General features: G+C 42.4%; 1 protein-coding gene across 1 annotated transcript; it reads left to right on the top strand.

Moving 5' to 3' along the window:
- Positions 1-10,343: 10,343 nt before the first annotated feature.
- On the top strand, positions 10,344-23,599 carry TXN (thioredoxin). The gene is made up of 5 exons (XM_003911383.4): positions 10,344-10,761; positions 15,679-15,783; positions 16,260-16,319; positions 22,649-22,714; positions 23,346-23,599. Exons 1-5 carry the CDS (start codon positions 10,738-10,740, stop codon positions 23,406-23,408), a joined length of 318 nt encoding a protein of 105 aa, XP_003911432.1. The 5' UTR covers positions 10,344-10,737; the 3' UTR covers positions 23,409-23,599.
- Positions 23,600-26,842: the final 3,243 nt, after the last annotated feature.

The following is a 26,842-nucleotide window of genomic DNA, read 5'->3' as shown; positions in this document are numbered from 1 at the left end:
TTCTAGGATTTTTTTTTTTTTTTTGAGATGGAGTCTCGCCTTGTTGCCCAGGCTGGAGTGTAGTGGCGCGATCTCAGCTCCATGCAACCTCTGCCTCCCTGGTTCAAGCAATTCTCCTGCCCCAGCCTCCCGAGTAGCTGGGATTACAGGCGTGTGCCACCATGCCCAGCTAATTTTTTGTAGTTTTAGTATTTTTGTATTTTAGTAATTTTTGTATTTTTAGCCGGGCTGATTTCTGTATTTTTAGTAGAGACGGGGTTTCACCATGTTGGTCAGGCTGGTCTCGAACTCCTGACCTTGTGATCTGCCCGCCTTGGCCTCCCAGAGTGCTTAGATTACAGGCGTGAGCACTCCCAAAGTGCTGGGATTACGGGAGCACCCGGCCCAATTCTAGAATATTTTCAAGGCTTCAAAAAGAATCTGCTACCATACCATTACTAGTCACTACCCATTCTCACGTCCCCAGGTTTCTGGACCACTAATGTATTTACTGACTCTCTGGATTTGCCTGTTCTGGACATTTCATACAAATGTGGCCTTTTCTGTGTGGTTCATCATGTTGTGGCACATGTCGGAACTTTATTCCACTTTATGGCTGAATAATACTCCATCATATAAATATATGACCTTTTGTTATCCATTCATTAGTTAATAAACATTTGGGTTGTTTCTATCAAGGCTGTTAAGAATGATGCTCCTATGAACACTCATATGCAAGTGTTTGTGTGTACGTGTGTTCAACTTTGTTGGATATATACCTATGAACAGAATTGTTAGATCACATGGTAACTGTGTTTAACTTATTGAGGAACCATCAAACTCTTTTCCACAGAGCTGCACCATTCTTCATTCCCACTAGCAATGCATGAGAGCTCTAATTTCTCCAGATCCTTACCGATACTTGCTATAGTCTGTATTTTTTTATTATAGCCATCTTAGTGAGTGCAAAATATCTCATTGTACTTTTTTTTCTTTCCTTCAACTTTTAAGTTCCAGGGTACATGTACAGGATCTCACTGTAGTTTTTATTTGCATTTTCCTAATGATTAATGTTGACCTTATTTTCATGTGCTTATTGTCCATTTGTATATCTTCTTTGGATAAATGTCTATTCAAATCCTTTGCCTATTTTTAAGATGGGTTATCTTTTTATTGTTAAATCGTAAGAGTTCTCTGTGTATTCTAGATGCAAGTCCCTTATCAGATATGACTTACAAATATGTTCTCCCACACCATGGGTATTTTTTCATTTTCTTTTTTTTGTTTTTGTTTTTGTTTTTGAGGTGGAGTCTCACTCTGTTGCCCAGACTGGAGTACAGTGGTGCAATCTCAGCTCACCACAACCTCCGCCTACCAGGTTCAAGCAATTCTCCTGCCTCAGTCTCCCAAGTAGCTAGGACTACAGGCGCACATCACCATACCCAGATAATTTTTGTATTTTTAGTAGAGACAGGGTTTCACTATGTTAGCCAGGCTGGTCTTGAACTCATGACCTCGTGATCCACCTGCCTCAGCCTCCCAGAGTGCTGGGATTACAGGCATAAGCCACGGCGCCCACTCCTTTTTTTACTTTTCTGCAGCAGAAACAATCTTTTTATTTTCTTGATGGTGTCTTTTGAAACACAATTTTTTTTTATTTTGAAGAATTCTAATTCTATTTTTTTATATGGTTGTTCTTTTGGTGTCATATCTAAGAAATCACTGCCTAATCCAAGGTCATAAAAATTTACACCTGTATTTCCTTTCAAAAAGTTTTAGTTTTAGGTCTTTAATCCATTTTGAGTTAATTTCTGTTACTGGTGTGAGGCAGGACTCAATTTCATTCTCTTGCATGTGTATGTACAGTTGTCCCAGCACCATCTGTTGAAAAAGACTCTGCTTTCCCCACTGAATGATGTTGTACCTTTGTTAAGGTCAATTGACTACAGATTTATGGGTTTATTTCTGGACTCTCAATTCTATTATGTCTGTCTTATGCTAGTACCATACTGTGGTTTATTTTTTGTTGTTTGGTTTCTTTTTATTTTTATGGATACATAATAGTTGTGCATTAATACCATACTGTTTTCATTACCGTAGCTTTGTAATAAGTGTTGAAATCAAGAAGTATAAATTCTTCAACTTCGTTCTTCTTCAAGATTGTTTTTGGCTATTCTGTGTCCCTTACATTTCCATATAAATTTTAGAATCAACTTGTTAACTTCAGCAAAAAAAAAAAAAAAAGCACCTGGGATTTTGATAAGAATTATGTTGAATCTGTAAGTCAATTTGGAGAGTAATGCCATCTTAACAATATTGTCTTCCAGTCCATAAACGTGAGATATATTTTCATTTATTTAACTCTTTAATTTCTTTTTTTTTTTTTCTTTTTTTTTAGACAAGGTCTCACTCTCACAGGGTCCCAGGCTGGAGTGCAGTGGTGCAATCTTGGCTCACTGCAACCTCTGCCTCCCTAGCAACTGGGACTTCAGGCACCCACCGCCATGCTTGGCTAATGTTTTTCTTTTTTTCTTTTTTTTTTTTTTTTTTTTTTTGAGACAGAGTCTGAGAGTCTTGCTCTGTCGCCCAGGCTGGAGAGCAGTGGCGCAATCTTGGCTCACTGCAACCTCCACCTCCCTGGTTCAAGCAATTCTCCTACCTCAGCTTCCTGAGTAGCTGGGACTACAGATGCACAACACCACACCCAGCTAATTTTTTTTATTTTAATAGAGATAGGGTTTCACCATTTTGCCCAGGCTGGTCTCGAACTCCTGAGCTCAGACAATCCACCCGCCTTGGCCTCCCAAAGTGCTAGAATTACAGGAATGAGCCACGCGCCTGCCCTCGGCTAATTTTTGTAGGCTTTTGTAGAGACAGGGTTTCACCATGTTGCTCAGGCTGGTCTCAAACTCCTGAGCTCAAGCAATCTACTCTCCTCGGCCTCCCAAAAAGCTAGGATTGCAGGCGTGAGCCACTGTGCCCAGGAACTCTATTTCTTTCAACAACATTTTATAGCTTTTGCTGTACAAGTCTTGTACTTCTTTTATTAAATTTCTACCAAAACGATTCATTCTTTCATACTGAGTTTATATCCTGCATCCTTGCTGAACGTATTAGTTCTAATAGTTTTCAAGTTTCTTAAGATCTTCTATATACACCAAGAAACCATTGATTTACTTTCTGTCACTATAGGCTTACCTGTTCTAGAACTTCATATAAATGAATTCATTTAATCCTTAGTGTCTGACTTCTTTCACTCATGTCATCTGCAACTAGAGACAGTTTTGCTTCTACTTTTCCAATCTGGATTCTTTTTATTTCTTTTTTTAATCGGATTTTATTTTTTTGTTTTTAGACACGCCCAGTCTGGAGTGCAGTGAAGCCAAATCTTGGCTGACTACAACCTCCACCTCCCACCTCCCCAGTTCAAGCAATTCTCGTGCCTCAGCCTCTTGAGTAGCTGGGACTACAGGCACAAGCCACCAAGCGTGGCTAGGCAGAGACGGGGTTTCACCATGTTGGCCAGGCTAGTCTCAAACTCCTGGCTTCAAGTGATACAACCACCTCGGCCTCCCAAAGTGCTAGGATTACAGGCGTGAGCCAATGCACCCCGCCAGGATTCCCTTATTTTTCTTGCCCAGTTGCTCTTTTGAGAAGTTGTAGTACAACATTGAGTATAAGTAATGAGAGCAGACGTCCCTGTATTTTACCTGATTCTAGCATATAAGGAGGATTCTGACCCTACCTTTCTTAGTTATGTGTAGCTCTTGAAGCATTATGTGAATGGCTACGTCTCATTTGTAAAGAGGACACCAAGTTCTTTTTATTTTTATGCTTCCCTCAGTGGTTCTCCACATCTCAGCATTTAAGGTAAGTTTGGCAGATCACCCAATTAGCTTGTCTGTGTTTAACATCTGTATCTTATTTGAAGGTTACCATTGCTAGAAAAGGCTTATCAACTTTTGCATGCACTTTCAGTTAGCCATGCTTAGATTTTTTGTGGCCCATGTCAGAGCTCTGCTGAAATGTTTCAACTTATCCTTGTTGCCTTATATATGTCTTTGTCTTTATGGATGGTTTTTGTGCCTAGACAGGGTTATTCAAAGACCACATTTTTTCAGTTTAAATAAACTTTATTGAGGGTATTATTTGTATCCATAAAAAAATATACCTCTTTTTAGTGCATTTTTCCTTAGGTGTAGAAAATGTACAGACCTATGTAATCACTAAAAAGTTTCCCGTGTCTTTCTGCAATCCGCCCACCCCAACACCAAGAAACCATTGATTTACTTTTTGTCACTATAGACTTACCTGTTCTAGAACTTCATACGAATGAGTTCATACAATCTTTAGTGTCTGGCTTCTTCCACTCAGCAGTGCCTTTTATATTTACTCACGTTATTGTGTATATAAGCATTTTGTTCCTTTTTGTTGCTGAGAAGTATTCTATTGTATGGACATATCACATCTATTATTTCACCTGTTGGTGACATTTGGGTTGTTTTTAGTTTAGAAGTATTATGAATAAAGCTGCTACCAACATTCATATGCAAGTCCTTGTGTACATGTGTTTTAATTTTTGGAGGGGAAATGCCTAGAAGTGGAATTACTAGGTCATATGGTAAATGTGTGTTTAACTTCACTAAAAACAAAAACAAAAAACAAAACCTGCCAAACTGTGTTTCAAAGTGGGTGTACAATTTTATAATCCTACCAGTAAAGTATGAATTATTTCCAAGTAGTCCACAATCTTGCCAGCATTTTGTAGTGTCTGTGTGTGTTTTCTTTTCTTTTTTTTTTTTTTTTTAATTTTACCAGCCTGGAGGTTGCATAGTGGTATCTTATTATGGTTTTAATTTGAATTTTGCTGATGACCACCGATGTTGAGCAATCCATCTGTTTATGTGCTTACTGGTCATTTAGAAATCTTCTCTTTCTTTTGAGACAGAGACCCACGCTGGAGGGCAGTGGCACCATCTCAGCTCACTGTAACCTTCGCCTTCCGCATTCAAGCAATTCTCCTGCCTCGGCCTCTCGATATATATTTTTTTAAGAAGTATGTGTTCAAATCCATTGCCATGTTTTTACTGGTTGTCTTCCCATTATCGAGTTGTAACAGATCCCTATACATTCTCAATGTAGGTCCTTTGTTAGATGTACGTATTGAGCATACTTTCTCCCAGTCACAGACTGGGAGACATTTATTTATTCATTTTCATTTATTTTTAAGCAATGGTTTTCAAAGAGCAGAGATTTTTAGTTTTTATAATTTATTCTATTTATTTTTATTTTCTTTAGATGATTCTGTTACCAGTGGAAGAGATCCAAGTTACCCTGAGTTATCAGCAGCAAATCTGTACACATCTGCAGCAACTTCGTCCTTGCCACCTCAGAAGAATCCGACTTGATCTCAGGACTTTATAGGCTTGCCTCTTTCCCATGATTCTTCCCTCAGGGTAGGTTGCTTGCCTGCGTAGTGCCTGCCCCCTTGCCCTTGGGAATTGAGCACGCACTGTGTTTTTAGGAAGTCATATGCATGCCCATCTGAGACTTTCTTCCCTTTTTCCAGAGGAGTCTGCCTGGAATGTCATATTTTGCCATTTTGTCTCTTAGTGTACATGCCCAGGCAGTTTCTTCTCCCTGGCATCTGGATTCATTTAACACTTTAATGTTAACAGCTGTGGATCAGCTCCCTGGTGCTCTGGGTAGGCTACCACATTATCATTTTTAGAGAGGCGGTGAGATAATTGTCCAACCATCACCTGACATTCCTAGTGGGTGGGTGGAGAGCCCTCTCCTGCCTCACTCATGCCTATCTATCTACTTGTAACAATACTTAATATAAAGTAAAATCCACCTACTGGAGCATATATCCCTTCACAGGGGATGCAAGACTGCTAGCTTCCCCCATTTTTAAAAATTATTTTTTCATTGACAAGTGAAACGTGTACATAGTGATGGTGTACAACATATTTTGATATATGTATACAATGTGGAATCACTAAATCAAGCTAATTAACATATGCATCACCTCGCATATGTGTGTGTGTGTGTGTGTGTTGTGAGAAGCCAAATTTATTAACTTTTTCATTTATAGCCAGTGATTTCTGTGTTCTGCCTAAGAAATATTTGCCTACTGCAAGGTTGCAAAGATTCTCTCTAATGTCTTCTTCCAGTAGTTCCTTGGTAAATTTTAAGTAATTTTATGGTATGGTGTAAAGGTCAAGTTCCTTTTTCTTTTGAAAACAATTTTTTTTTCTTTCTTTCTAAAAATACATGGGATTTTGGAAGGAGAAAGAATCTGGACGCAGCAATGGGAAGCACTTGCCTTACTGCCTGGCCGTGACATACATGGAACATTGTATGTCATACAATGATATACACTGAGGGGGCAAAACTTGCGGTTAAAAGAAATATCTGGGAATACAGTGGTGCTTGCTGAATCCAGATGGTTCCATGCTACATGGAGAAAGGGCTCAAGGGGGCAGTGAGGGTGACCGCTGGAACAGATTAAGGGCTATAAGGAGCAGGGTAGGTTATCCACAGGGGTTATTATATTATCTGAAATTTACATTAAAATACTTGGCAATGAAAGTGTGATATATATTTGTGTATAAATTAATTTTTACAATCTAAATAGTTAACATTTGATGTAATATACAGCACATTAGCATAAGGGATGTTAGATATTTTTCACCGGGGAAATGAGGGGTACTTAATACATGCAGATGGGCTTGAAAACTGTGCTGATACTTCCGCCCTTCATGGACAGAGTATAAGAATTAGTGAACATTGGATATGACTAGGTGACCTCTTTGAATCTCAATTTCCTTCTCTGTAAAATAGGAAAAATAATGTCTATCTCCTAAGGGATATTGAGAGGAATGATATGACACACCCAGCTCTAGGCTTGGCATTTAATGATTGTCCCACCCAGGTTAATTTGTTCCTTTTCCTTCTACCTTTTTTTTTTTTACTGTAGTACTTACAGCTCCTGATTTTATGTCACTTAACACATTCTCAAAATTTTGAGTCCCCATCTCAACTCTCTTGCTAGACACAGTCTTGAAGCTTAACTGATGCTGGCCTCCCTCTGAAGATCCCATGGCAAAGCTCATCAAATCTTAGTGTACCCAATCACCTGAGATGCTTTTAAAAATGCAGATTACCATGCTGCTATAAAGACACATGCACACATATGTTTATTGTGGCACTATTCACAATAGCAAAGACTTGGAACCAACCCATATGTCCATCAATGACAGACTGGATTAAGAAAATGTGGCACATATACACCATGGAATACTATGCAGCCATAAAAAAGGATGAGTTCGTGTCCTTTGTAGGGACATGGATGCAGTTGGAAACCATCATTTTCAGCAAACTATCGCAAGAACAGAAAACCAAACACCGCATGTTCTCACTCATAGGTGGGAATTGAACAATGAGATCACTTGGACACAGGAAGGGGAACATCACACACCAGGGCCTGTTGTGGGGTGGGGGGAGGTGGGAGGGATAGCATTAGGAGATATACCTAATGTAAATGACGAGTATTAATGGGTGCAGCACACCAGCATGGCACATGTATACACATGTAACAAACCTGCACGTTGTGCACATGTACCCTAGAACATAAAAAAAAGAAAAAGAAAATAAATAAATAAAAATGCAGATTACAAGGTCCTACCTTAAAAACCTGATTCTGTATGTCTGTCTGGGTGTGGTCCAGGAATGTGCAGTATCATTGAGCACCTCTGGCTATGATGAATTAGGTGGTTAAGACCACTCAGAGACACCTGGGATGTGAGAAAAACTTCTTTCAGAAATCCTACAACTGCATTTTCTTCAAATTTGAGTTGAGACCCAAACAAAGACAGCTGACCTAGTTCTCCAGTCCCATGTGGAGGCTGGACTTAGTTGACCCAGGCCTGAAGTCAGTCCATCACCCTTGTTACATGTTTCTGCCCTTTCGGGTGACATGAAAACATCATTTTTGCTGGTCCGGCAGCAATCTCTTATTTTTCTGGTAACCACCTGGATTTTCCCTACTCTTAGTCCAAAGTTTCAATCAAGGCTAATCCCTTTCCCCACCATGAAAGTGAAGGTCAGCCTCTCAGACATTTACAAGAACAAGAAAGAGGAACACTCTTCCTGCAGAGATACTAAACTACTAGGAACCTAAGTCTGGAGCTGCCTACTTCACTCTTTACATAGAGTGCCTACTTGAGAATGAAACTAGAGAGATGGTGCCCTGTGACACTGTTAGGCCCCTGGGGTTCTTGGTAATGAGTTACTAATTCTCTTTTTGCTTTACATCAGTTTAAGCTAGAATTTCTCCTTGCAACTGAAAATTCTAACTAATACACAGAGCCTCTACATTTCTCTGCACAAATGAACCCTTCCTCTCTGGGCAGTCCCAAATAATTCCCCTGTACCTCACTCTTCTCAAAGAACGTCACCTCCTTGCCACAACTGCAGGGAACCTGCTCCTTAGGACCAGATCCAGCCCACTTCTCTCTCTTCCTTGCAGGGAAAAAAAGCCCTTTTCCTTTGAGGCTCATGTTACAGAGCCCACTGTTCATTACTACTGTCTTCATTACTTAATTCGTTTAAGACTGACACCTGTTATTGTCTCTCTTTCCACCCTAGCTCTGCCATCATTCCAGATGGATCTCATCATTCATTTAATAGCCTATAATCATAGTTCATGTAGCATTCACTACACACCAGGCACAGTTCTAAGCATTTTACATATATTTTAGTTCACTCAACCCTTACAATAGCACAAGCTATTATTATGCCCACTTCTCAGATAAGGAAACTGAGGCACAAAAAGGCTATTTAGACTTGCCTAGAGTTACCCAGTCATGAAGGGATGAGGACAAGGGAGTCAAATTGCAGAGTCCAGACTCTTAACACATACTCTGGCCTCCCAGTTCCTTATAACTGTACCATCCTCCACATCTACTCTGCGTTGGTTCTGTGGAGGTTAGGGAGAGGGAGTACCTCCTTCACTGAGTCACTGAACATTGAGGATGGCCTGCATTGCCCCTTCCTGTAACTCAATGATTTGTTGTCATCACCTATGCAAATTCACCAACAAACAGATAAAGGCCAGGAAGCTAGGATGCAGCTGAACTGAAAACCCAGCAGCAGAAAAGCAGGTTATAGATTCTGGTATGGGTGCTCCATACAGCTCCTTCCTCTCTGCCCCAACAACCTCCCTCTCTTTGGGAACGTTGCTGCATTCAGGGCAGTCTGTCTTCCCTCCCTCTAGGGCTGTCTTTAGAATGTGTCCCTTGCCTATATCCATATTCATGCTCCTTGCTCCTCAGCCCCCTAGAAACTTTGCACAATAGGTTCAAAACCTCTGGTTTCCTCCCTTCTTCTGTCTGAAAGAGCAAAAGAAGGAAGCCAGGGGTTCTAGGGGGCAGCCAGGCAGCAATTTCACCACCCCTAGGCAATCACACCTAGTTGCAGCTTCATTGGGAACAGCTCAGCTCTAAAAATACATACCTGGGACTCTCCCTCCCAGCCTTCCGGCTCTCGTTCCTGTGAGCAGCTTTTCAACCTCCACTTTCAGCCGCTGACAGGCCTTCCTGGTGCCACAAGGTCAGCTAACATACCCACCTTCCACAATCCCCAGCCCTGCCAGACATAACCTGCAACAGGCATTCCTGGATCAATGCAAACTCCGACTTCTGTTCCAGGAGTCTGCCTCCGTTAGAAAAAAACTCACACAAATTTGCGTGCTGTCCCACTGTAAATGCTGTATGAGATGGCCAGGCCCAATCAGTCCCTGCAAGACACCGAATAAGTACTATCTATGGAGTGTTTACTATGTGCCAAGCACGGTCCTGATCACTTTGCAAGCACTATTAACCCTCAAAATAACACCACCGTGAGATTGAGACCATCATGATTCGCGTTCTACAGAAGGGAACACTGAGACTCTAGGAGGTCAGGACCTTTCTAGGGTCACAACTGCGTAACTAAGCTGCAGAGCTCAATCCAGCGGCACTTCCGTCTCACACGCAGCTGTCTGATGGTCAAGAGCCCAACCAGTCCCCCGGTCGTTTCTACCTCACTAAACCGCTGTGTCAAGCTGGAGCAGCGGGTTCAGCAGTGAAAATGAAAGAACAGAAGGAGGTTAGAGAAAAGAACGGTCACGGTAAATTCTGGAGAGGAGGCAAGGACGTACACACCGAGAAACTTCCTGGTCACCGTTACTCAGCACTTTGTGAGGTTCACGGGCCTGGGGGTGGCCGGGGCGTGGCGGGACTTTTCGAGGAATCCAGCCCTGCCTGGGCGGTCCCAGGACTGTCCCCATCTCGAGCGTGGGCGCGTTCGATTCAGGCGCGGCGGACGCATCCCCAGGTGACCTGGGAAGGACCTTGTGTCTCTGGGGGTGACTGTCCGTCTCCCTGCCTCCCACCGTCACGCGCAGCGCTGATCCCCACTTCCAGCTGGGGCGCGAGCTAGGGTTGGAGGCGCAGGAGCCGAGGCCCTGGAGCTCCGCCCCACGCTTGCGCCAGCCCCGCCCCGATCCCGGCTCGCAGGCTCCAGGGGCGGGGCGTGGCCGGGGCGCAGCGGCGGGCGCGGAGGTCCGGGCGGGCGCGCGCGCCCCCGCCACACGCACGCCGGGCGTGCCCGTTTATAAAGGGAGAGCAAGCGGCGACTCTTCAAGCTCGGTCTAGTGCTTTGGATCCGTTTCCATCGGTCATTACAGCCGCTCCTCAGACCCCAGCAGCAAAGATGGTGAAGCAGATCGAGAGCAAGGTACGCGCTCCCGGGGAAGGCCGGGGCGCCGGCGCCGCGGGCGGCCTCTGTAGCTGGGGAAGGCGGTGGCGGGAGATGCGGAGGCCGCCCCTCTGCATCGCCGGGGAAAAGGGACGCGGCGTCTCGGCCTGGGACTGAGGGAAGCAGCGGCCTGGGCGCGCCCAAGGCGGTGGAGCCTGCCCTGGTGGAAGGGAAGAGAGGGACGAGGGTCCCCTGGAGGGCGGAGTGGCGGTATGCAGCGTTGCCCGCCCCCTGTGCCCCGGGGGGTTGCACGCACGCGGGGAGCGCCCGGGAGATGTGAGAGCGCGGGCAGCGTGAGGAGCCCCCACGCTGCCCTTCCTGCACCCAACCCGTCTGGGCAGCCCCGACTGGAGGAAGGTGGGGGAATAGAAGGGGTCCGCCCTTGGCCCCCTTCTGTATCCAGATTCAGGCCCTAGGCAAGGATAGAGAGGGCCCCTTGCAGAAGGCACGGGTCGCTGGCCGCCGCTGCCTTTCCGTATGCGAAGTGATCCACCCGCAGCGGGTGTAGTGATCTCCCTTGGGAGCTGGTCTAGGCCGGAGACCCCCGGCTGCTTCCACCCATTCCTGGCCCCAAAGGTGACGCGTGCTGTATCCGCACTAAGGAGGCGGATTGCGGCTGGAGACCCCCCTGGCACGTGCAGGTCTGGCCAGGAGGCCAGAGGGCCCCAGGTGACCGCGAGGAAGTGAGGTCCGGGCCGCGCCCACGGGACTCCTGTGGCTCAGGGCGTGTTTCCGGCAGCAGTGGCTTTGGAATGACTCAGTCCCCAAGGTTGGGCCCGGGGGCCTCGGCTGCCCTGCCCGTCCGTGATTCACCCTCAGTCGGTGGGTTTTGCTGGAGCCCGGGTTCCTCCTGGGTGCAGCCGCGCCCTGCTGCCTGCTCGCCGACCTATCGGTATCCTGATCGATGTTTGTCCTCTTAAAAATGCCCAAGGCAAAACAGACTTCCCATGTTTGAAAGTTATTGCAAGCCTAAAACCTTCTAGACTGGGAAACCCAGAGCCTAACACGCAGTGTCTAATGTAGCCATTCCAGGAATATTTGTTAAATGCAGCGTCAGAAAAGTGAGTGGAGGAAATTGATACTGCCCGAACGGTAGAAGACCCCTCGCCAGCGCCTACCCTGCGATTACCCCTCCCCACCCGCGGGAAGCAGGGGAGGGCGGATCCTCGCCCGCCTTGAGTGCCCTGACCTGTTTGGTGCCGGGTGGGCTTCGGAAACAGAAGTGTGTCTGCAATGTGTCCCCGATCCTTTTGTGCCTTTGATTGTTGACTCTCAGTATTTTTTTCCTCGTATGTTGATTGCCACTGTAGTCTTTTATCTTCCTCTTAATCAGTATTTTCTTAGTGGGATTCTCATTTTAGCAGCCCTCATGTGTTGAAAAGATCCTTAGTAGTGAATTGTCTTTCATATACTTTTTTCCAAGCACCTATTGTGTGACAAATTTTAGTCCATTCCTGGGGAAGGGAGTGGGGCTGGGATTCTGTTCTCCAGGGTCTGGCAACCTCAGTATAACCGAACTGCTGAGAACCCCCTCCACGGAGCCAGAAGACCTTTGAGTGGTCTATGTTAGTTGTCACAGTATCCAGCTACTACAAACAGAAAGTTGATTAGGATTTCTGGAGCACAGTTTAGTCCTCCCAGTTGTCAGAGCATGGTGGCACCTTCCTCTTCTACCAGTGACAAAGGTGTACAAGGGTGACAGGAACTTTAAAAAAAGCACTACAGCCTGGGGCCCACAGGCCCTGATAATCAATCCTCAAAGTAACAATCCAAAGTCATTGATCGAAAGTTACACTAATTTGATTGTTATTTGTTAGTTTGTTTTTTGAGACAGAGTTTTGCTTTTGTTACCCTGGCTGGAGTGCAGTGGCTTGATCTTGGCCCACTGCAACCTCCACCTCCCGAGTTCAAGCGATTCTCTTGCCTCAGCCTCTTGAGTAGCTGGGATTACAGGCATGCGCCGCCACGCCCGGTAATTTTGTATTTTTAGTAGAGACGGGGTTTCACGATATTGGTCAGGTTTGTCTCGAACTCCTGACTTAAGGTGATCCACCAACCTCGGCTTCCCGAAGTGCTAGGATTACAGGTGTTAGCCACCGCGCCCAGCCTGTTATTTGTAAATGTTGAATACATCTTACGTTTTCATCCTAATGGGCTAAATTGGCATCATTGGTCATTGAGAACAATTCTGTTTCTGAGGTAGTCTGTTAGTACGTTAGGGCCGACTGGGATCTATTTCAGAGAGGAATGAAATAATTGATTGTAAATGTGATGAGGAAGAAATAAACTTTAAAAAAAAAAGAAGAATGACACCTACCATTTATTCAACTCCCATCCACAAGGCACTTGGCTAAATACTTCAGAAACCACTCACACTTACTACCTTCAGAGTAGGTATGTTTAAGCAAAGAGATCTTAGACTCTGCTCCTATTTACCCCAACTACATTGTTTTGCTTCACCCAGATTATTGGTGTCAGTGATGGAGACATTTATTAATAGTAACTGTTAGTTTCTGTGAGCTAGAAACTGTTAGTTTCTGTGATTTCTTCTTAGTAATATACTCTTGAATAATTTTCAAGCTGATACCCGTTTGGAAGTATCAGAAGAGAGCTTGTACGTGAAGCCTGCACATACCTGGGGTGTAACTCATGTTCATTTAGGCTAAAAGTTATTGTTGCATGCCTCTTTTCAGAATTTTAGGTACTTGTGTTTAAATTTGATTCAGAACTGTTTTGGAAAAGCCTTGAGTATGTTTGAAATACCTTCCCTCTTGAAAGTAATCTGAAGTTTTCAATGAGGGTCAATCATGTTAAAAAAACAAAAATGTCTATTCCAGACGTTGGCATTTCTTGACCTTTTTTCCTGTCTCACCTGGATCTTGCAGTAAAGGATGCTTGGTTTAACTTTCTTGAAAATCACATTAGGGAAGGCTTTGAATGAAATTGATCTGGAACAATCAGTGATGATTTGGAAAAACAATTGCTACACTTCTAATGTACCCTGCTGCAGCCCTCCCCATGTCTCCATCTCTAGGGGTGGGGGTGAGGGATTTGCATAACTGAAAAATTTATGGAAGTGTTGTCCTACCTTTCTCAGGAACACCAATTGTGAATTTCCCAAAAACATGAGGTAGAAATTAGAAATCTAGAGAAGTAACTATTACTACCTGAGGTCACATTAGTGTTTTCTTGTTTATTTGGTTTTTTATCTTATGGTGTTTTATTTGATTTCTTTCTTTACAGGACCTCTTGTGGTGGCGAGGGGCGGGAAATGTTCATTTTTCATTAAACCTATTTGACCAGTGTTGTTTCCTTGAAGAAAACCTAGACTTCAGATAATAGATGTTTATGTTTTGATGTATCTAAATTGCTCTGGTTTGGTTTTTGGGTTTGGTCAGCACTAACAGACTAATTGTGGTGAAAATGAGTCCTTTGTTTTGGGGAGGCCAAGGCGGGTGGATCACTTCAGGTCAGGAGTTCAAGACCAGCCTGGTCAACATGGCAAAACCCCATCTCTACTAAAAATACAAAAATTAGCTGGGCCTGGTGGCAGAGGCTTGTAATCCCAGCTACTCGGGAGGCTGAGGCACGAGAATCACTTGAACCCCCGGGGCAGAGGTTGCAGTGAGCTGAGATCAGGCCTTTGCACTCTAGCCTGGGCAACAAGTGAAATTCTGTCTCAAAAACAAAACAAAACAAAAATGAGTCCTTGGTAACTAGAATATTCGGTTCCCAGGGTTACAGTATCTAGATAGTAAATAATTCAGGGAAGTTACTGGTAAGAGATTTCTTCATCATTTCTACTAAGAATTTTATTTAACAAGCATTCCTTATGAAAAACAATATCTAAGAAAAATTTCCTTCATGAGGAACTAAAATTTTCATTTAATGAATGATGAGGGTGTAGTTTTAAAATAAAGGGCAAAAATCAAAAGTTGGTAAACGTGTGATCTCAACTCTGGAAACCCCATTATGCTTATGTCAACAGTGATGTCTGAGTGTTGAGGTTTGGGGAAGGTTAGTTTCCTTGACTTTTCAAAAAATTTTAGATTTTCGTATGGTCTACCATAGACAAATGAGTTTAATCAAAAGTCATAGCTTTTTTTTTTTTTTTTTTTTTTTTTTTTTTTTTTTTTTTTTTTTTTTTGAGATGGAGTCTCCCTCTATTGCCCAGGATGGAGTGCAGTGGCACAATCTTGACTCACTGCAACCTCCACCTTCTGGGTTGAAGCTATTCTCCTGCCTCAGCCTCCTGAGTGGCTGGGACTACAGGCATGAGCCACCACACCCAGCTAGTTTTTTTTTGTATTTTTAGTAGAGACAGGGTTTCACCACATTGGCCAGGCTGGTCTCGAACTTCTGACCTAGTGATCCACCCACCTCAGCCTCCCAAAGTGCTAAGATTACAGGCATAAGCCACCATGCCCAGCCAACTTTTTTTTTAAGTAACTTGTGATGTTTCAATTGCAAAATCCTATGTCTTTGTGACTTCAGGTGACCCCTTCATAATCCATAAGTGTTTAGTGAATGTCTACCGTATACCTAGCCTTGACATGGAAACATTTTTAGTACAAATATCTATTTTTATTTTCCTTTTGTTTGGTGGAAAGAGAAATTAGCCAGTTCACAATATTTTATAAAATAGTCATGAAGACATGAATATCAGTATGCTCTACACATTATATCTTGTTTCATCTTATCAAGTAACACTATCAACAATATATAGAATTTCTTCAAACGGAGTTTTATTTGGCTTGTTTGGGTTTTTTTTTTTTTTTGGCTAAAAAGTAGGTCCTGAAAGGAGGTCCTCCAAAATGTACTTTGTGTGATTGTGTCAAGTCTTTCTTTTGAAGGTTTAATATTTATTTATTTAATATAAGCTTTTTTTGCTGTTAGGCTGCTTTTCAGGAAGCCTTGAACACCGCAGGTGATAAACTTGTAGTAGTTGACTTCTCAGCCACGTGGTGTGGGCCTTGCAAAATGATCAAGCCTTTCTTTCATGTGAGTATTAAACAATGTCTACTTTGTAAGAGATTTGTGTTTATGGGTTGGTGGTCATAAAGGTAGTAAAGAAAGACAGTTAAAGGATTTTGGTTTTGGTGGGGGGGTTTCTTTGGCTGGATCACTGGTCTAGAAGCAGTAGTATAACAAATAGTTTAGGTTTGATACATGTAGCCCGTTGAAAATAAATTTTAGAAGTTAATTTTGTCTTAAATAGTTCTTTTTTTCCCACATTGAAACATGGGCCTTATTTGAAATCCCAGCCTCAGAGTTTGATATGACAAACTGTTGTATACTAGGAAAAATTTGATTTAGAGAAAATTTATGTCTCTTAGATCTATGTCTCCAAAGATCTAAATATTTGGATCTTTAATTAGTCTCTACTTTTATTAAGTTTCCATTTAAGAAGCTTGAGTACATTGATTGCCATTACCTAGTTCTAAATCTTTTTGGATTTTTCATTTAAAATTTTCCAGTCCCTCTCTGAAAAGTATTCCAACGTGGTATTCCTTGAAGTAGATGTGGATGACTGTCAGGTACGTAGCTGGAAATACAAGATACTACTGAGCTTTTCACATTGGCCTTTTCCTCTGAATTGCACAGTGCTTTTTTCCATAAATATGTCAAATAATTCTAGAACTGTAATCCTATCTAAAAAGTTCTATCTCAGAAGAGCAGGTAAGTTAGGAGCTTAATCCTAGCTATCAGGAGCTGTATATCACATCCTAAAGTAAACAAAAATAAATCAGTGAGACTTCTGAATCTTATCGGCCACCCACCTTTCTAAAACCCTACGTTCTACTTTACACTCTGAGATGCTCAATAAATAGAGATTGAATTTAGCTATGATCATTACATCTATAGGCTTGATGGAGTCACCAAATTATGAGACCGCTTGTAGGGCTGTTTGTGAACTTGCAGTAGCGTGAGACCCTGCATTTGCAAGCCTATTCTAGTCTTGGTTGATTTTAGTCAATTAGAAACCACAAATGTTTTAACAGATAAACACCAAGGTACCTGAGAGAAAAATTGGGAAGAAATTCCAGGTTTGGTTTTATTTAATGAATACTTGTTTTGCACTAGGTATATGCCAGGCACTATTCGGGGTAGTTTTTAAGTATCAGTTCATTTAATCCTGAGTGCTGTGATCATCCCCATTTTATAGATGAGAAAACTGAAACACAGGTTGTTCATGAAGTTTCAGTGAGTATGTGGCTGAGCTAGGATTTAAAATGAAGTGGTCTGGCTTCTCAGCTCTTGACCTTAAGCACTACCCATTAGAGGATGCTCTGTCTTATGGTGGGTATAGATCCGGCGCTTAGCACATGACCGCTGACCTAGGAGAGCCTGTTGAAGAGGTATCACTTCGGGGCCCTTTGCAGATAAGTGAGCATTTTCACTTAGCCCCAGTGGAGAAGGAAAGGCGATGGGGGAAGGGTGCAGTGTGGCAACAGAGGCGCTGGACCTGGCTTCCAGTCCTGGCTCACTGGCTTCTGCTTTTAGGCCAGTCACTCCCCTTCCTTGAGCCTTAAGACCTGTCACATCAATCACCCAGGGTTGCTTATTCATTGAGCAAACATGGAATGTCCAATAAAGGCTGAAGGGTCACTTAAAACAGGCATATGGCAGTGCTCTCTAAACATGGGAGGGCGCAGCAACCCCAGATTGCATATTCTCAGCCAAATTTTGACTCTGTGCCTTGGGCAACCCCTGCCTTGGCTTGTGCTGTCTCCTCCCTCTGGTCTGTCCTTTTCTTTCCTACCTGACTAACTCCTTGTCATGAGCTTCACCCCTTCTCCACTTACCCCCTTGTGTGCCCTAAGTACTCAGTGAATCTTGGCAATTATTATAATGATCTTTATGTCTGTCCTTTACCATTAGTCTCAGTAGATTCCTAGGATCAGGGTGGGACCCTGTCTTAATTCACCTTGGTTTCCCCTTCACCTAGCACACCTGCCTTGCATTTAGTATAGGTGTAGAATGAATGATGAATGTCGTATGGTGGTTAAGTTACTGTTCTAGATGTGTCCCAGAGGTTTTTTTTTTTAAAAAGAGCGTAATTGCACTTTTGTGGGGGGGGGGGAAAATCTTTGTTCCTTGTTTTAATCAAACTTAGTCTTATTTCTTCTATTAAGGTCAATTTAGCTAGGGGAAAATTGCACCTGGAGTAGAGAAATTCTAACTGCCACTGATCCTATCAGATAACAACTTGATTTTTTTTTTTTTTTTTTTTTTTTTTTTTTTTGGGCGGTTTTTTTTTTTTTCCCCCCGGGCGGGTTTTTTTTTTTTTTAAGACTAACATTTGAGAATAAGTTATAATAACTCTCGCTCTGTCACCTGGACTGGAGTGCAGTGGCGTGATCTCGGCTCACTGCAACTTCCGCCTCTCGGGTTCAAGCAATTCTCTGCCTCAGCCTCCTGGGTAGCTGGGATTACAGGCATGCACCACCATGCCTGGCTAATTTTGTATTTTCAGTAGAGACGGTTTCACCATGTTGGTCAGGCTGGTCTCAGACTCCTGACTTCAGGTGATCCACCCACCTTGGCCTCCCAAAGTGCTGGGATTACAGGCATGAGCCACCACGCCCAGCCTTGATTTTTATGTGAAAGTAAATAGGTGCTAGATGCCATGATAAGCCCTTTGCATGCACTATGTCATTTAATCCTCACAATAACTATAAGAATATTTTTTATTAGCACCCTCATTGAACAGGTAATGGGACTGCAGCACAGAAGGTGAAGTCAGCCTCTTGAGGCAGAGCAGTGCACCATACTGTACTGAGGACAGGTGTTCTTACTGCCTTTGGGAAGTACAGTCATGCGTCACTTGATGATGAGGATACCTTCTGAGAAATGTTAGGCAATTTGGTTGTGCACACACAGAGTGTACTTACACAACCTAGATGGCATAGCCTCCTGTATACCTAAGCTATGTGGTAAAGCCTATTGCTCCTAGGCCACAAACATGTAAGGCATGTTACTGTACTGAATACTGTAGGCAGTTATAACACAACAGTAAGTATTTGTGTATCTAAACCTAGAAAAGATATGGTGAAAATATATAGAACATTAAAAAATGGTATGCCTGTATAAGGTACTTGCCATAAACGGGACTTGCAGGACTGAGAGGTGCTCTGGGTGAGTCAGTGAGTGGGTGGTGAGTGAATGTGAAGGCCTAGAACCCGTAGACATTATAAACACTGTATGCTTACAGATTTTATTTTTAAAATTTCTTTTTGCAGCAGTACATTTATTATAACTTTTTTACTTTATAAGTTTTTTATTTTTTAACTCTAACTCTTCTAGTAACACTTAGCTTAAAACACGAATGCATTGTACAGCTCTACAAAAATATTTTCTTTATATCCTTAGTCTATAAGCTTTTTAAAAAAAGACTTTAAACTTTTTGTTAAAAACTAAGATTCAAACACATACATTAGCCTAGACCGACACGGTCAGGATCATCAGTATCACTGTCTCCCATCCCCACAGCTTGTCTCACGGAAAGGTCTTCAGGGACAGTAATATGCATGGACCTTTCATCTCCTATGATAACAGTGCCTTCTCCTGGAATGCTTCCTGAAGGACTTGGCTGAGGCTGTTTCATAGTAACTTTCTTCTTAAAAAAATAAGTAGGAATACACTCTAAATTAATGATGAAAGTATAGTAAATACAAAAACCAGTAACCTAGCTGTTTAGTATCAAGTAGTATATGCTGTACATAATTGTAGTGATATGCTTTTTTAAGTGAAGGCAAGGTTGTTAAGAAAGTAAAGGAACAATGGCCAGGCGCGGTGGCTCACGCCTGTAATCCTAGCACTTTGGGAGGCCGAGGTGGGCGGATCACCTGAGGTCGGGAGTTCCGGACTAGCCTGACAGACATTGGAGGAACCCTGTCTCTACTAAAAAAAAATACAAAATTAGCCGGGCATGGTGGTGCATGACTGTAATCCCAGCTACTTGAGTGGCTGAGGCAGGAGAATCACTTGAACCCAGGGGACGGAGGTTGTGGAGAGCCGAGATCACGCCATTGCACTCCAGCCTGGGCAACAAGAGTGAAACTCCATCTCAAAAAAGAAAAAAAAAAAGAAAGTAAAGGAACAAAAGAATGTCTCCTCCATAGATAAAGCAGTCTGTAGTGGTATACTTTTTATGTAATTGCAGCACAGATTTGTTTGCACCAGCTAATGTGATGGGCTATGACATTAACCCATCACTAGGTGAGAGGAATTTTTCAACTTCATTATAACCTTATGAGACCACCACATATATGCAGTCTGTCATCGACCTAATGTTAATTGGTGCATGACATTTGGTCATCGACCAAATGTTAAATGGTGCATTACTATAGGTGTGCAAAGCTCTCAAGGACTTCTGTATGACACAGCTCTCCTTCATGTCTGCTTGGGGCACTCTTATCACCTTGAAAGTATCTTTTTTTTTTTTTTTGAGACAGAGTCTCACTCTGTCGCCCAGGCTGGAGTGCAGTGGTGCCATCTCTGCTCACTGCAACCTCCACCTCCAGGGTTCAAGCAATTCTTCTGCCTCAGCCTCCCGAGTAGCTAGGACTACAGGCGTCTGCCACCACACCAGGCTAAATTTCATGTTTTCAGTAGAGACGGGGTTTCACTTTGCTGGCCAGGCTGTTCTCGAACTCCTTACCTCAAGTGATCCACCCATTTTGGCCTCCCAAAGAGCTGGGATTACAGGCATGAGCCACCGTGCCTGGCCTGAAAGTGTCTTTTAAAACCTTGAAGTGACCCTCTGACAAACTGGGGAACTTTAACTTTGCCTCCATAGACTCATAGAAAAGTATCAGCAGTAGCCCTTTTGAAAATGAGAGACCAACCTTATTTCTCTGACAGCCAACAGGGTTATGATACTTATTTTATAAATGGTATCTGACCCTTACTTTGAGTGAGTTTTCAATAGTATGCATTCAATAAACACTCGCCATTTTTATTCCAGCCTTTACTGTCCTTGTGCCTCTTACTGGAACCTGTACTTTCATTCTCAGCAGGTGTCCAGGGTTAAAAGAAAAAGTAAAGATTACCTAGAAAGAACTCCTCAACAGTAGTGCCAACCACCATCCTAGAGGTCGTCATAGTGTTTGTAGCTGGCCTTTCTTCCCCTTGAGAGTTCTCTGTTGGTTTCCATGATTTGGTTCTCAACAGTCCTGCCTGCTCGCTTGCTGTCCTGTATAGCTTTTGCTGCTTAGTTGCTGAGTAGTTCTGTATTTCTTTCCCAGTCCTCTTTTGAGTGTCTGGCTGACATTTTCAATCCCCATTGGGTTCCAAACCAAACCAGTTTCATGGTATTGTCCTCCAAACCTTGCCCTCTTACAGCATGAACAATGTGTTGAGCGTGGGGTATTACAAGAATTCTCATTTAGCATTCCACAGTTGAGGAATGTCTGTTACTTCAGTTACCTTTGAGCTGCAGAAAAATCTTTAGCTGTAGCAAGAGCCACTTCTAGGAGAGGAGAAAATATGAATCAACTAGCCCAATTTGCAATGTTAGGAATTTGTGGATTTTCTAAGTAGGATGACTTTCAAAGGTTAGCGCGTCAGAGTCACCTGAAGCTCGACTTTAACTGTAATGGTTTAAGATGGGGGTTGATGGAGAAACTTGTAGTACCCCTCAGGTGATTCTGATACTGCAGCAAGGTTTGAGAATCCACAAAGTCTTTTTATTTTTCCTCCCGAGACAGAGTCTCATTCTGTCGCCCAGGCTGGAGTACAGTGGCATGATCTCAGCTCACTGCATCCTCCACCTCCCAGGTTTAAGCAATTGTCCTGTCTCAGCCTCCTAAGTAGCTGGGATGACAGACGTGCACCACCTTGCTTGGCGAATTTTTGTATTTTTAGTAGAGATGGGGTTTCTCCATGTTAGCCAGGCTAGTCTCGAACTCCTGACCTCAGGTAGTCCACTGGCCTTGGCCTCACATATCAATTTTTAATTAAAAATAGGCAGGAGGCTGGGCGTGGTGGCTCACACCTGTAATCCCAGCACTTTGGGAGGCTGAGGAAGGCAGATCACTTGAGTTCATGAGTTTGAGACCAGCCTGGGCAACATGGAGAGACCTTGTCTCTACAAAAAAAAAAAATATATATATATATATATACACACACACACACACAAAAATTAGCCAGGTTGGTGGCACGTGCCTGTAGTCCCGACTACTGGGGAAGCTGAGGAGGGAGGATGGCTTGAGTCTGGGAAGTGAAGGTTGCATTGAGTTGAGATTGTGCCCCTGCATTCCATCCAGCCTGGGTGACAGAGCCAGACCCTGTCTCAAAAATAATAATAATCAGTAAACCCAGTGTGGGATTTGCCTTTAGATTGCTATGATTTTGTTCTTGAACAATTGCTTTTTATTTTTTTTAGACTTTAGACCTTATATAATCATTCTGTGTACTCTGCCTTCATAATAAAACTGGAAAAATTATGAGCAAGAAACAAGAGGTACTAGTTCTAAGGAATAGTTAAGATTATAATACTGAGTCCAATTGTAGCAGAATTTTTTGTTGCTTCTTTGTATGATACTGAAAATAGTTGAGAATTTGATTGGATTAAACAACATATTGGATTGCTGGAGTATCTGAGGCTAGTAACATTCTGCCTGTTGATGTGCCCATCAAAGGAAGTAAATATTAATAAAACTTTTTCATTGAGAATATAACCGGTTTGGCTTTTGTACTGCAATTATATTCATTATATTAATTTTCATATGCTGAAAAATGTCCTCATGCTGAAATGTGGGGTACATGACAGGGAAAAGATTCTGGTTTTGGATTACTCCTGTCAAAGCTCAGTACTGACAGTCTTGTATTTAATCCTCTTCCCTGCTACTTTCCCTACCAGGATGTTGCTTCAGAGTGTGAAGTCAAATGCATGCCAACATTCCAGTTTTTTAAGAAGGGACAAAAGGTACGTATAATCTGACCTTTAAAACTCTAACTGGGCCATAGGAAACCCAATATAAGTGAATAAACCACTGGAGTGATGTTCCCTTCAAAGATTGAGGCATATCGCCAAGTTCTGCTTTTAAGAATTTTTATTTATTTATTTATTTTTTTATTATTATACTTTAAGTTCTAGGGTACATGTGCATAACGTGCAGGTTTGTTACATATGTATACTTGTGCCATGTTGGTGTGCTGCACAAGAATTTTTAAATATGTCATTCTTCATTGGCTTAAGTACATAACGTGACATCTAATTGAAAATTGATCTTTCCTAGAACTAGTCACTAAATCCCTCTAATTGGTGTTTCCTATTTATATCTGAAAGCACATTTCTTAGACTTGGGCAGTTCATTTGTTGTTGTTAGGTATTGTGTAAAAGAAAATTTGTACTTAAGCCTTTTGACTTTTCTTTGATATTTTTTCTTTGTTTATAACTTAAATGAACTGTATGTTATTCAGGGAAGTTTATTTTAAATAAGATTATATCTCTTCTTCCCTCCACCCCTATTCTTCCTTCATTCTATGCTGATATTTTATGTATAAAACAGTGCTACAATGCTACATCTAATGTCAGTTCAATATTCTTTTAACAGGTGGGTGAATTTTCTGGAGCCAATAAGGAAAAGCTTGAAGCCACCATTAATGAATTAGTCTAATCATGTTTTCTGAAAACATAACCAGCCATTGGCTATTTAAAACTTGTAATTTTTTTAATTTACAAAAATATAAAATATGAAGACATAAACCCAGTTGCCATCTGCGTGACAATAAAACATTAATTCTAACACTTTTTAAAACTGGTGTCTGAATAGCTTTCAAAATAAATGCGAAATGATCATTTAATGTATTTTCCTATATTCTCAATCACTTTTTAGTAACCTTGTAGGCCACTGATTGTTTTAAGATTTTAAAAACTATTATTGCTACCTTAATGTATTGCTACAAAAATCTCTTGTTAGGGGTAATGCAGGTAATAAAGTAGTATGTTGTTATTTGTTAACTTTTGACAGAGAAAATAGTGTTCTCTGTTCTAGCAGGTAAATCCTCTATGCTCCTCAAAAGATCAGCATGACCAAAATGGATGTCCACCCATGAAGGAATTGTTTTGTTTTGTTTGTTTGTTTGTTTTGCCACAAGGATCTTGATTCTCCTCGAAGTATCTGAGAAAGTCTAGTTGTATAGGCCAGACATAGGTTCTGTCCTGAGTAGTAAAAGTTGTGGGAAATTATTAGTTATATCATTCAAAGAACATTGTTTCTTGTGTTCTAAGCACAGTAAGGGGTTGGGGGGTTGAAGAAACTATTTTTGAATTTACGTAATAATGAAGAGCAGAATTATCATAAGCCAGGCATCATCTTTCTATTAATTCATGTAATCTTTGCAACAATCCTATTAGATATAGATACTGTAATCCCCGTTTACCAGTAAAGAAACAGACAGAGTGGTAATTTCCCCTGCATCACAACTAGTCAGTGGAGGAGCTGGGATTTGAACCAAAGAAGTCTGGTTCCAGAATATGTGCTTTTTAACTACTACATTGCCCTCAGTGCAACAATCTGAGTAAGTAGGAAAATGATGGGCCCTTAGTTGAGTTTCTTTCCTCATGTGAAATTAGGATGCCAAACTCAGATGATCTCTCAAAATATTAATGGAATGCCTATTATGTGCCAGGCATCATGCTAGGCTTGGAATAAAGATGTGACTAAGACACCCTCATCCTCATACAGCGAACATTCTAGAAGCTGAGACAAACCAGTGAATAATAGGCTGGTATATTCTACAAGGCAAAACCAAAAACTGGGTGCAGTAATTGAGAATAATAGGAGAACCTGCTTTGCATCAGGTGGTTGGACCTGGGTTCTGTGAGGTGACTGTAAGCTGAGAGCTGATGGATGAAAAGGACTTCAACCTGCTGAGAGCCAGGGAATCAGCTTTCCAGCAAAGAGAATGACAGACACAAAGGAGTCAAGGACAGTCAAGAAAGAGCTTGGTACCTTGTAGAATAATCAGAGGAGCATGAAATAAATCTCGATAGAGTGGCAGGGCCAGGTCAGCCCAGGTGTTATTTGTTCTAGAAGGGATGAGAAACCATCGTAGGGTAAGTCAGGGTAACAAGCTTTGAATAACAGGAGTTATTTTGCCACCTGTATAGAAAATGGAAACTAAAAACTGGAAAACCAGTTAGGCTTTTGGGTTGTTTTTGAGATGGAGTTTCGCTCTTGTCACCCAGGTTGGAATGCAATGGCGCAATCTCAGCTCACTGCAACCTCCGCCTCCCAGGGTCAAGCCATTCTCCTGCCTCAGCCTCCCGAGTAGCTAGGATTACAGGCACCCACCACCATGCCCAGTTAATTTTTGTATTTTTAGTAGAGATGAGGTTTCACCATGTTGACCAAGCTGGTCTCAAACTCCTGACCTCAGGTGATCTACCCACCTCATCCTCCCAAAGTGCTGAGATTACAGGCATGAGCCACTGCGCCCAGCCCTAGTTAGGCTTTTGCAATTGTCTAGATCAGAGATAATGATGGCTGTGACTAGGAAGACAGTGGGGAGGTGATAGAGATGGAACAGTCTTGTGAGAGGAGGACCCGGGAGTGAATCTCAGGTTTCTGGCGGAAGCCCTGGGTGGTTGGGGTATGATGTGATGTCATGAGTGAGGTGAGGATGGGAGGGAGAAAGGGGTGGTGGTGAGGGAGTCAGTCTCTGGCCCTTCTGAGTTGGGTGCTTCTGTGGTGCACGTCCCACTGAAGGTGCTGTGCAGTCTGTTGGGCACCTAGTTGAGAGCTCCAAGGACAGGTCTGGACTGGGATAGAAATTTGAAAGACATTGTCATATAGAATGGCACTTATAAACAAACATGACATCACCCAGGAGGAGTCCAGAGTGAAGAGGGCTCAAGTTAGACTGAAGGACTCAATATTTGGAGGTCAAGTAGAATAGGAACCAACAAAGGAGACTGAAGGATGGCCAGAGGGGAAAGAGAAATACCAGAAGAGGATTTCATCCTGGAAGAACAGAGGAGAGCATTTCAAAAAGGAAGGAATGTCATTTATCAAATTCCCTTGGGGCTAAGAAAGGTAAGATTGAGAAAACAAAATGGAAGTTGGTGATTGCAACACAAAATTCCTATGGAGGGATGGGGAAGGAAGCCAGTTTGGTGGGAACAGAAATCACATTTCTCATACCTGTCAAACAATCCGGCCACCTCGGCCTCCCAAAGTGCTGGGATTTCAGGCATGAACCACTGTAGCCGGCCCAAATTTGTAGTTATAAAATGAATAAGTTCTGGGAAGCTACTGTGCAGCATAGTTACTATAGTTAATAATACTGTATTGTTTACTTGAAATTTGCTAAGAGTAGGTCTTAAGTATGCTCACCCCACCCCCCACCCCCACACAGACACAAATGGTAACTGGTGATACGTTAATTAATGTGATTACTACACAGTGCATTCATATATCAAATAATTACATTGTACACCTTAAATATAAGCAATTGTCAATTATACCTCAATAAAGCTGGTAATTTAAAAAAAAGAAAAAGAATGGATTCAGAGCACAATGGGAGAGATTGGTGTTGGTTATGTCTTTCCTCCACCATAACCAGTGAGATGAAAGTGAGCGCAAGGTTGGAGAGAACTTGTCGATTTGGGGATAGGAAGATGGTGTTTCCATCTGACAGTTTGTGTTTTCCAAGCAGGCAGTTTTGAGGAGAAGGTATGAAATTGTTATCTTCACAGTGGCAAAGCAGAGCATGGTTTCTGGGCATAGTTGAGTGCCCACATGAGGTTTGTTAGGACCTCAGAGACCTGCTGTGTGTGCAGGCAACCAAAGGTGGAGAGTTGAAGCTGGAGCAGGATTGGGTCTTGGTAGTTGAGTCCAGTAGCGAGTAGGGATGCAGAGAAGCTGACAGTACTTTTGAGGGATTGATTATACTGATGCAGTATAGAATCAAGGCTGGAGAAGTAGAGAGGAAAAGCCAAGAAGAGGCTGGTAAGCCAGAGAGAAAGGGGTGAGGATTAGAGGTCTTGACAAAGTCAAAGAAAGGTGGCAGTGGGAGTGACTGAGTAGGCAAACTTTAAGAGGATAGG

Source organism: Papio anubis, chromosome 13 (genome assembly GCF_008728515.1).
Source record: "Papio anubis isolate 15944 chromosome 13, Panubis1.0, whole genome shotgun sequence".
Classification (NCBI taxonomy): domain Eukaryota; kingdom Metazoa; phylum Chordata; class Mammalia; order Primates; family Cercopithecidae; genus Papio; species Papio anubis.
Note: the sequence above shows the minus strand (reverse complement) of the source record. Positions and strands in the feature narration are given on the sequence as shown.

What these genes read in the sequence shown, in the direction of transcription:
- TXN (XM_003911383.4), top strand. Translation starts at nt 10,738, where the DNA reads ATGGTGAAGCAGATCGAGAGCAAG. An exon ending in TGATCAAGCCTTTCTTTCAT is followed by an intron (nt 15,784 to 16,259) that starts GTGAGTATTAAA and finishes AAAATTTTCCAG; the next exon opens with TCCCTCTCTGAAAAGTATTC. An exon ending in TAGATGTGGATGACTGTCAG is followed by an intron (nt 16,320 to 22,648) that starts GTACGTAGCTGG and finishes TTTCCCTACCAG; the next exon opens with GATGTTGCTTCAGAGTGTGA.